The 11,815-nt window shown below is 47.7% G+C and overlaps 1 protein-coding gene across 2 annotated transcripts; it reads right to left on the bottom strand.

The window, feature by feature from the left end:
* Nucleotides 1-453: 453 nt before the first annotated feature.
* LOC125521140 (E3 ubiquitin-protein ligase At4g11680-like) lies at nucleotides 454-2,327 on the bottom strand. 2 transcript variants are annotated; one of them, XM_048686188.1, is made up of 3 exons: nucleotides 1,802-2,322; nucleotides 1,353-1,707; nucleotides 454-878 (listed from the first exon to the last, which is right to left on the bottom strand). In XM_048686188.1, the coding sequence occupies exons 1-3, from the start codon at nucleotides 2,218-2,220 to the stop codon at nucleotides 735-737; spliced, it is 918 nt and encodes a 305-aa protein (XP_048542145.1). In that variant the 5' UTR covers nucleotides 2,221-2,322; the 3' UTR covers nucleotides 454-734. The 2 variants fall into 2 exon arrangements, with proteins under 2 accessions (XP_048542145.1, XP_048542146.1); XM_048686189.1 differs by lacking the exon at nucleotides 454-878 and adding an exon at nucleotides 885-1,253 and having other exon boundaries at nucleotides 1,802-2,327.
* Between the last annotated feature and the right edge of the window lie 9,488 nt (nucleotides 2,328-11,815).

Raw genomic sequence — 11,815 nt, 5'->3', positions numbered from 1 at the left:
GATGCGTCTATGATAAATTATCCTCATATGTCATTGTGTGTTTTGTGCAAATATAGCAATCCAATATACAAAAGCTACCAAAGCAAAACACATATTGGATTGCTAAACCTTCTCTCTTCTCTTTCTATCATCAATCTTTAGCGATCCAATATATAAAGGTTGTTGGAGATGCTCTTAGCAGGCACTTTGTCGGGCTAAGTGTATCCTCGGTATTTATTAATTATGTTTTGAAGAGGGTGTATACATTTTGCTCAAAAAAAAACAGAGCTTATACATATACACATGTATTTGCTATGAGATTATTGATAAAAGAATTGCAGTGATTTATTTCTTATTTCCCCTTGTTTTTGTGTCCATCTGTGTTCTTGTAATTGTTGAGATGTGCCAACGCAAGAACAACAGCATCTAGCAGTTCTTGGCTGTTGGCATGGTACAATTGATGAACTAACGGGAGAACAAACGGTACTTGCATCGTAGGCCGCCTGCTCATGGATACAACAATTTCTTTACACATTTCCCACCTGCCCAAGCTGGTAAATTAATCTATCCCGAGCTGCAACATAGGTGTCTCCATCGCTGGTCAGTGTCTAGGTTAGTAGAGGGTTGGCGAAAGAGGTCAGTGAGGTGCGCTGCATGCGTCGGAGCGCGCCGCGCCATCCGATCGACGCATCTCTGGCTTAGAATGCAAGCTCCACTGATCAATCACCGTTGCGCCGTATATGTGCAGCCATCGGTCAGCTGAGCTCTTGCTTGCAGAGAGGGCAAGAGGAGATGATCCTCAGCCACCTGTCCACGCATTTCAGGTGGAACATGTGTGTGCAGGGCAGCTGCCTCACCTCCTCTTTCTCCCTGTACTGCGCCAGGCATATGCAGCACTCCTGCGTTTACACGCGAAACAATTACAAAGAGAAAAAGACTATCTTTTGTTGTGAATTGAAACAAGTTGATTACACAATATTTTCAACCATGTATGAACTAAACACTCGTGCCAAATGTTCACCATAACTAGTTAGGACTAGTTCATGTTTCATTGAGAGAGAAAAGGGACAGGCCATGTTTTGCCATGTTGCTAAATTGCAAGGAGATGCTTGTGAGCTTAGGCACCGTCCCAAAAGGCAAAGTTAGTGCTTCTTATCTTAGTATCGCCCAAAAAGGGATCATGCTCGAGTTGCTCGCGCACGTTTATAAGTTTAGGTCGCCAATGTTTGGTGAATCCTTGCTGTCCTCTTTGGTACTCCATTTTCTGACCTCACCTAAAAGAAAATGCTGCTATCTTTGCTTGTACTTATCCAGACCAGGACCTGTGCCTGAAAATATGCAGAGAAATGCGGGTGAAATCGGCAAGTACTTACTTGATCGTCCTTCTCGCGGTCTCTCGGCACGTCGGGCTCCTTGAACCGCCACCGCGGCAGCGCGTCCAGCTGCTCGTCGGAGGCGCCTCGGCCGACCGAGGCCGAGTTCATGTTGTACCCGAGCGCGTACCCGACGACCGGGACGAAGCAGCAGAGCAGGAGGAAGAGGAGGAAGGGGAGCGAGTAGACGACGGCGTTCCACGCGAGCAGGCCGATGCAGAGCGCGTACAGCCGCGGGGCGCGGTGGAACGACCCGAGCCGCGCGTCGAACACCCACACGTTGCCCATCACAAACCACATCGCGAAGAAGAGCTCCAGGAACGCCCGAGCCTTGTTCATCAGATACGAGCTGTTCCTGAAATTAGTACACAAAGAATTTCGTCAAGAAACTTAAGCATGTAATGTTAAATTTGCACGTTCCGCACAACATTAAGGTATCAAGCTTGAACCTTAGAGCGTCACCGGCACCGTGCATCTCGGGGTCGTCGCCTCGTCCGGTGGCCGATGAATGTCGGTGGCGCCAGTAGAGGAGTGGGAGGCTGAGCACGTTGCCGACGTTGTACGCGCAGACCCAGAGCCGAAGCGGCCACGCGGGGCGTTCCTTTGGGGAGGTGGCCACGACGGTGGTGGTGATGACCATCTGCGCGACGATCACGCCGAGCTCGAGAGCGAGCCAGCCGGACGAGTTGAAAGGGTTGGAGCCCAGGTCGGACCTCGGGCCGTTCTGGTACTGGTATACCCGCCTCAGGAAGATGAACCAGCGCGCCCTCGACATGCGTGCCACCGCGCGCATGGTGAAAGCGGAGACCCGACCGCCGCCGCGGCTGATTGCCGGCGTTGCCGCGGCCGACGACGAAGCGGCCGGCATTGGTGGTCGGTGGTGGGGACGAGGGGCATTGGCATGGTTGGCTTCGCGCCTCGAGGGATAAATGGGTGGGAGGGAAGAGGCGAGTTGGGTTTGAGATGGTGACCAATAATCTAACGGCTTTGCTTTGGCGCCAAGAGTGGAGGGGTGAACGAAGGGGGGAAAACGGTTGGCCTAACTGTCTCCTTCCCGCCGTATGCTTCCTCTTGGCTCCTCTGGCTCTGGCTTGTGTCTGGTTTTGTGTAGGTGGGAAGCAAGGAGATCCATCTGCTTACAGTGGGTAGATGACTTGACTCCCTCTCGACCAAGATCAACTTCTAATTAATGTTTTGGGATACTAAGCCATCCTAGTGTTGAGATATTTGAAACTAGATTTCGTGTTGATAAGTTTGGACAAATTACTTTCGGATGTAACTTATGCTACCAAATATAACAAACTTGTGCTTCCCACATCATCATACTTATGCTCCCTGTTCGATGGTGTGCTTGTGCTTCGTCATGCAATACACCTTTACGCGCCGCACAACATAACTTCACGTAAGCGGCGGGCAGCGCAACAAAGCTTCATGTGTCGCACATCATATCTTTATGCGTCGTGCAACACACCTTAATTCGGCTGATGAAAGGATCGATATGGTTGACTAGAGGTGGAGGGAGTGAATAGACAACTAACCAATTTTTAACTTTTCTTAACAAATTAGGGTTAACAACAAATAGGTTAGCTAGATATGCGACTAGGTGAGCAACCTATATGATGCTAACAATAACAACAACAAGAGCAAGCAAGATATACAACACAAGTAAAGCTTGCACAAAGTAAAGGTAAGAAATAACCACAAGTGGAGCCGGTGGAGACGATGATGTGTTACCGAAATTCCTTCCCTTTGAGGGGAAGTACGTCTCCGTTGGAGCGGTGTAGAGGCACAATGCTCCCCAAGAAGCCACTAGGGCCACCGTATTCTCCCCACGTCCTCACACAATGCGAGATGTCGTGATTCCACTAATGGTGCCCTTGAAGGCGGTGACCGATCTTTACAAACAAGGTTGGTGCAATCTCCACAAATTAATTGGAGGCTCCCAACAACACCATGAAGCTTCACCACAATGGAATGTGGCTCTGAGGTGATCTCAACCGTCTAGAGTGCTCAAACATCCAAAAGTAACAAGATCTGCAAGGGATTAGTGGGGGGAATCAAATTTCTCTTAGTGGAAGTGTAGATCAGGGTTTTCTCAACCAATTCCTAGAAAATCAACAAGTTTGATTGGCTAGAGAGGGAGATATCGGGCGAAAATAAGCTTTGGAGCAACAATGAAGTTTGGGGGGAAGAGGTGAATCCTCTTGAGGAAGAAGACCCCTTTTTTATAGTGGGGAACAAATCCAACCGTTATGCACTACACAGTCCGCAACCAAGCGGTACTACCGCTTCCTACAGGAAGCATAAGAGAGTGAAGGAAACGGGGGAGAACGGAGGAACGGGCGGTAGTAGCAGCTATGGTAGGAGTGGTACTACTGCCTATAGGCGGTACTACCGCCTCTACTACCGCTCCTACTTCCGCTTGTTCTCTAGGGGCAAACAGGTAGCACGGTAGAGACCCAAAGGCACTACCATAAAACCCGACACGAAAAATCGAGGTCCCAACCATGAGCGGTAGTACGAGCGGGACTAGCAGTAGTACTACCGCTTATAAGCGGACTACCGCTGCTGCCCGCAGTACTACCGCTTGCAACACTCCACTACTTCTTCAGCACATGAGATGGACAACTCCAAAGAGGCGGAAAGTGATGATGGGTGCAATATGAGTGTGTACGTGTTGATTCCACTGAAACCTTTCCGAGGCGGACCCCCTCTTGATAGTACGGTTTTCCCGATGACTCAAGTCCACCAAAAAAGAGCCGCAGGAAAGAAAACCGTCTTTACTTGAAACTCCGAGGGGCACGAATCGTCTTGTGCCATATGCTTGAAAGTCTGAAATGCTCAATGCACACGATTAGTCCGCGAACACATTGTCATCAATCACCAAAGCCACTTAGGGAGAAATATGCCCTAACAATCTCCCCCTTTTTGGTGGATTGATGACAACACGGGATTTGCACAAAGGATATAGCAAGGTGGTGTGCAAACCCACAATCTACAAAATATAGACGGGCTCCCCCTAGATGTGTGCACTACTTTAGATATGCTTTGGAATGCAAAGTACACATATAGGATCCACATTCCCCCTATATTTTATAGACCAAGCAATACTAGCACAAACATAATAAGATGATAGCAGGCAAGTAATATCATGTGAGCATACGTATAAGAGCATAATCATAAGATAAATCTCACATGCAATTAATAACATAAAGTATTTGACGTAAATAGATAGATATAGGATAGCTCATATGTCTCACACCATATGGTCTCGAACACAAAGGACAACCACAAACCAAAGCAAACGAAAGAGTTCGAGCGAGGAAAGCAACGACAAATAAGAGAAACGCACACTTGACTCACGACACACTGCAAATCCCTAAACTCTCTCCCCCTTTGGCATCGAGACACCAAAAGGGTAGAGAGTACACCTAAGAATGAAGGTGGTAGCAATACTCCAAGACATCACCAATCATGCTCCTCCTCCTCAGACTCCTCTGCAGCAGGTGTAGGGCCTCTAGTATCCTCATCAAAATCGGTCCACGGGCAGTGCACTCTAACCCACGACTCCTCGTTAGTGATCTTTTCCTCGGAGCCATTTGAAACGGTGAGGAAAACTTGCCTCATGATGTCCTTGTCACGACAACGGGCCTTCTTTGCATCCACGTGAGCCTTGTGTACTGACCCTTTGCCTAAAGGCAGAAAAGCTTCTTCATCTTCTGTTTTAGCTTCTTAGCCCAAGATGGCTCCTCAGACGGCTCATAGTCCTACTCATCATCATCCTCAGACCTGACAATGTCACGCTCTAGAGGAGCCGGAGCAATCGTCCCCCATTTCTCTTTCTGCCTTAGCTAAACAACATCACGAGACACTAAGTCTCCAATGTTAAGCTCCTCATCCGAAATCGAAGACGCCCATGTCTCCTCAATAAGTTGCATCAGGTAGGGGCCATAGATGATGCACTTGCGCTCCAAGACTGCAGAGCGAAGTTCTGACCACATGGCATGAGACACATCCAACACCACCTGAGAGCCATGCTGCTTCTGACAGAAGAGAAGAAGGTCCACCAAATAGGAATGAACCGTATCCTAGTTGCCAACGCAAGGAAACAGAGTGTTCCTAAAGATCTGATGCAAGATGTCCAGAAAGGGGCAGAGCTCATAGGAGACGTGCCCAATCTCAGACACCTTCCTGGTAGAGAAAGGCCACATAGCCTCCTTGTGAGTAGCAGCAGCTCCCGGTGAGGGCGAAACCCAATTGGGGTTTGGGCGCCCTGATCATCATAAGACAAACTCTCCATAACGCTCTTCCATGTAGCAGACAGACGCTGACCATTGGTCATCCAGGTGACAGTCCTGTCTTCATCATGCCCAAAATGCACTGTGCCATAGAATTGGGCCACAAGCTCCGCATAAAAATCCTTGTTGAAAGAGATGATCCTCTTGATATCTAGCTCCTCGCACCTCTAAAGTGTAGCCCCAAAGTAAGGCAAGTCCCTCTCCATGTGAGTGAGATCAACTGAATTGACTTTCACATACAGATTCTTGTTTACCTTCAACACATCATGGACGATAGACTGCTGAAACATGTTCCAAAACTTACGATGAACAAGCGAAGGATCTTGAGGTTCCCGGTATGGATTGTGCTTACGCGCCAAACAGAACTCCTGAGCTGGCATCTGATGAGCACCCTTGGGCCCCTTGTTCTTGGAAGCAATAACTTTGACTATCTGTCTTGGCTGCTCACTGGAGCCACTCTCTGGAATGGTGCCACTCACAGGCACATCAGTAGAACAGTAGCGCTTGGAGCCACCGGTACGAGCGAGATTCTTGCGGCGAGCCTGATGCCCAGAACTACTACCACCTAGAGCACACATAAAAAAGCACGAATGAACACAGGAGTAAACAGATTGCATAAGCCAAAGAAAAGGAGATACACAAGAGTGAAGGTGGAACGGGAAAAACTGGAAGTTGGCAGCTCGAAGCAGTAGTACCGCACCTCCCAGTGGTAGTACCGCTTCGGAGGGGCCGTAGTACCGCTTGAGGCGGAAGTCAATGGGGCTGAACACTTCCACGCAGAGATCCGGTAGTACCAGAGGTGCCAAATTCAAATTTCCGCGGTTAAACCTTCAATCTACCTACTCTACCAGTCTTCTACGCCCTACTCATGCCCTGATTTGGCCAAAACTTGACGAATGCAATGAATATTGCCCAAAAACTAGAACCAACAAAGAATGGGAGCAATACCGGCCTCCATGGCAAGAGGAGAGGGTGGGGATCAATCCCACCGGACGAAAACACAGAAGACGGCCCGGAAGCGGCGGCCCTCCGCTGCTTGTTTGTTGCCTGAGAGAGAGATGGGAGAGGAGGTGAGAGTGAATGGGTATGGCGGAGATAAAACTCCCCCTGCCCCGACTCATCACCCCACTCCCACTCACTAAGCAGTAGTACCGCTCTGGGAGCAATAGTATTGCCCTAGTACTACTCCAAGGCAGGAGGCCGGGTAGTACCGGGGAGTAAGGCAGTAGTACTGCCCTGGCTCTGCGGTAGTACCGCGTAGGCAAAAACAGGTAGGAACAAGGAGGAAAAAGGTTGGCTTATGCAAAAGAGAATATCAATGAAAAACTTGAGAGAGACACGACAAGGAACAACAACAAATGGAAGAGACACCCCAAGCACAAAAACAAGAGAATGGAGAAGCATACAAGAAGTGTCTCAGAACACACACAAAGTACTCAAGACTAGATACAACAAATAGTCAACACGAGGAGAGGGAGGTGGCTGAAGCCACCTATGTTTGAGTCAATTGGCATGGCACCACGAATATTTTAACCTTGGGCCCATGACCCAAACTCATCTTTGAAGCACAAGTACCAAAAAATGGCTAATGTGAAAGACTTGATCGATTTATGCATAATGGGGGAGGAAGAGTTCATTGAGAGAACAACACTCCCCCTATGTCCATGCCTACATCTAGAACAAGATAGAATGATGAGTGCGGTGGGATGTGCCTAGATTCAAGCCACATTGCTCGAATCAATGATATTTAGCTCATGCCTTAACTCGTGAAATCTTGCTTCATCTAGAGGCTTGGTGAAAATATCTGCTAGTTGATCTTGAGTGTTGATGTAGATGATATCAATATCTCCATGCTTGATGTGACCCCGAATGAAATAATGATGAATGTCAATATGCTTCACCTTGCTATGTTGCACCAGATTGTGGGAAATCTTGATAGCACTTTCATTGTCACATAGAAGAGGCACTTTGTCACAAGTGACACTGTAATCCTTTAAAGTTTGCCTCATCCATAGCAATTGTGCACAACAAGTTGCGGCCACTACATACTCGGCCTCGATGGAGGAGAGAGACACACAATTTTGCTTCTTTGAGGACCAACTCACCAAAGAGCGACCAAGGAATTGGCACCCTTTGGAAGTTGACTTCCTCTCCACACAATCTCCCGCCCAATTCGAGTCTGAGTAACCCATGAGATCAAAGCTTGCTCCTTTGGGGTACCATAAGCCAAAGTTCGAGGTATCAGCCAAATATCGAAAGATTCACTTGACCGCCACAAAATGGCTTTCCTTAGGTGCGGCATGAAACCATGCACAAATTCCCACGCTCAACATGATATCCGGTCTAGATGCACAAAGGTAAAGCAAGGATCCAATCATGGAGCGATATACCTTTTGATCCACCGCTTTACCATTGGGATCACTGTCAAGCTTGCATTTGGTGGGCATGGGAAACTTGACGGGCTTGACATCTTCTAGCTTGAATCTCTTGAGCATGTCTTGGGTATACTTGGCTTGATTGATGAATGTTCCTTCTCTTCTTTGCTTGACTTCAAAGCCAAGAAAGAACTTCAAGTCTCCCATCATAGACATCTCAAATTTCTCAGTCATTAGTGTTGGGGAACGTAGTAATTTCAAAAAAATTCCTATGCACATGCAAGATCATGGTGATGCATAGCAACGAGAGGGGAGAGTGTGTCCACGTACCCTCGTACACCAAAAGCGGAAGCGTTAGCACAACGCGGTTGATGTAGTCGTATGTCTTCACGATCCGACCGATCAAGCACCGAAAGCACGGCACCTCCAAGTTCTGCACACATTCAACTCGATGACGTCCCTCGAACTCCGATCCAGCCGAGCTTTGAGGGAGAGTTCCGTCAGCACGATGGCGTGGTGACGATGATGATGTTCTACCGACACAGGGCTTCGCCTAAGCACTGCTATGATATGACCGAGGTGGATTATGGTGGAGGGGAGCACCGCACACGGCTAAGAGATCCAAGAGATCAATTGTTGTGTCTCTAGGGGGTGCCTCCCTCCCCGTATATAAAGGAGTAGAGGAGGGGGAGGGGGCCGGCCACCCTTGGCGCGCCCCATGAGGAGTCCTACTCCCACCGGGAGTAGGACTCCCCCCTTTCCATGTTGGAGTAGGAGAGGAGAGGGAAGGAGAAAGAGAGAGAAAGGAAGGGGGGGCGTCGCCCCCCTTCCTAGTCCAATTCGGACTTGGGAGGGGAGGGGCGCACGGCTGCCCCTTGGCCTGCCTCTCCTCTTCCACCAATTGGGCCCATGAGGCCCATTAACCTCCAGGGGGTTCCGGTAACCCCCCGGTACTCCGGTATATATCCGATAAGCCCTGGAACCATTCCGGTGTCCGAATATAGTCGTCCAATATATGAATCTTCATGTCTCGACCATTTCGAGACTCCTCGTCATGTCCATGATCACATCCGGGACTCCAAACTACCTTCGGTACATCAAAACACATAAACTCATAATATAACCGTCATCGAACTTTAAGCGTGCGGACCCTACGGGTTCGAGAACTATGTAGACATGACTGAGACACGTCTCCGGTCAATAACCAATAGCGGAACCTGGATCCTACATATTCTACGAAGATCTTTATCGGTCAAACCGCATACCAACATACGTTGTTCCCTTTGTCATCGGTATGTTACTTGCCCGAGATTCGATCGTCGGTATCTCAATACCTAGTTCAATCTCGTTACCGGTAAGTCTCTTTACTCGTTCCGTAATACATCATCCCGCAACTAACTCATTAGTTGCAATGCTTAAGTGATGTGTATTACTGTGTGGGCCTAGAGATACCTCTCCGACAATCGAAGTGACAAATCCTAATCTTGAAATACGCCAACCCAACAAGTACCTTCAGAGACACCTGTAGAGCACCTTTATAATCACCAAGTTATGTTGTGACGTTTGGTAGCACACAAAGTGTTCCTCCGGTAAACAGGAGTTGCATAATCTCATAGGCATAGGAACATGTATAAGTCATGAAGAAAGCAATAGCAACAGACTAAACGATCAAGTGCTAAGCTAACGGAATGGGTCAAGTCAATCACATCATTCTCCTAATGATGTGATCCCGTTAATCAAATGACAACTCTTTGTCTATGGTTAGGAAACATAACCATCTTTGATTCAACAAGGTAGTCGAGTAGAGGCATACTAGTGACACTTTGTTTTGTCTATGTATTCACACATGTATCATGTTTCCGGTTAATACAATTCTAGCATGAATAATAAACATTTATCATGATATAAGGAAATAAATAATAACTTTATTATTGCCTCTAGGGCATATTTCCTTCAGTCTCCCACTTGCACTAGAGTCAATAATCTTGATTACACAGTAATGATTCTAACACCCATGGAGCCTTTGTGCTGATCATGTTTTGCCCGTGGAAGAGGCTTAGTCAACGGGTCTGCAACATTCAGATCCGTATGTATCTTGCAAATCTCTAGGTCTCCCACCTGGACTTGATCCCGGATGGAGTTGAAGCGTCTCTTGATGTGCTTGGTTCTCTTGTGAAATCTGGATTCCTTTGCTAAAGCAATTGCACCAGTATTGTCACAAAAGATTTTCATTGGACCCGATGCACTAGGTATGACACCTAGATCGGATATGAACTCCTTCATCCAGGCTCCTTCATTTGCTGCTTCCGAAGCAGCTATGTACTCCGCCTCACATGCAGATCCCGCTATGATGCTTTGTTTAGAACTGCACCAACTGACAGCTCCACCGTTTAATAAAAACACGTATCCGGTTTGCGATTTATAATCGTTCGGATCAGTGTCAAAGCTTGCATCGACGTAACCATTTACGACGAGCTCTTTGTCACCTCCATAAACGAGAAACATATCCTTCGTCCTTTTCAGGTATTTCAGGATGTTCTTGACCGCTGTCCAGTGATCCACTCCTGGATTACTTTGGTACCTCTCTGCTAAACTAATAGCAAGGCACACATCAGGTTTGGTACACATCATTGCATACATGATAGAGCCTATGGCTGAAGCATAGGGAACATCTTTCATTTTTTCTGTATCTTCTGCAGTGGTCGGGCATTGAGTCTTACTCAACTTCACACCTTCTAACACAAGCAAAAACCCTTTCTTTGCTTGATCCATTTTGAACTTCTTCAAAACCATTATCAAGGTATCACTACTAGGGAAAACCATATACATAGAATCTTACCAGTAGCGAGGGACAAAAACAAGCGCTACTACTACTTACCAGTAGCACGTGGAATCCAAACACACTGCAGCTAAGTTCATAGCAGTAGCGCGTCCCAGGGAAGAAGCGCTACAACTACAATTCCCCTACTGTTCTGGCTAGGCTACCAATAGTAGTAGCGGGCTTAGGGAAAGCACGCTACTGATAAGGTTGTTGTAGTAGCGTGTTTCACAGGGAAATCACTACTGCTAATGTAAGGAAAACAGGGAAAGAGCTACTGCTAATGAAGGGAAAATAAAATGAGAAACATATGGAAAAGTAAAGGAAATGAAAGAAATGGAAAAAGGGGAAGGAAAAAAAAGAAAATGTGAAGGAAAACAAATGAAAAAGAAAAATAAAGGAGAAAGGTGTAGCAACAGCGTGCTTTCCGAACAGGCGCTATAGCTAACTTAGAAGTAGCGCGTTTTACCAGCCAGCGCTATAGCTAAGTTAGCTATAGCTAATGTAGAGTGGCGCATTTCATGGAACGCGCTACTGCTACTTCTGACTTAACCGCGCGGTTCTTCCTTCCTCACGGCCACTTCCCCCAAATCGAACTCCTGTGATGTCGCCGCCGTCGTCGCCCAGCATCGCCGTCGGCCGCCGCGTGCTCTCCCGTTGCCCTCGATGCCACCCCGACCCCGACCTCGACGCCGCCCTCCGCCGCACGCCCTAGCCCCGACCCTGACCTTGACGCCGCCTACCCCTCCCTCGCCGCCGGCACTCGAGGTGAGCACGCCTCCTCCTCCCCCTCCCCTACCTCTGCCTAGCTAAAGATCCTAAGGTTCATCAAATTTTAGAGTGCATCAAATTAGTTAGGGTTCATCAAATTAGATGCTAATTAGGGCAGTAGTTCCTTGGTAGGTTCATCTAATTAGTTAGTAAGAACTAGGGCAGTAGTGTTTAATAGAATTAGTAAGAAAATTAATAGAA

Source organism: Triticum urartu, chromosome 7, assembly GCF_003073215.2.
Source record: "Triticum urartu cultivar G1812 chromosome 7, Tu2.1, whole genome shotgun sequence".
NCBI classification, from domain to species: domain Eukaryota; kingdom Viridiplantae; phylum Streptophyta; class Magnoliopsida; order Poales; family Poaceae; genus Triticum; species Triticum urartu.
This window is presented reverse-complemented; position numbering and strand designations above follow the sequence as displayed.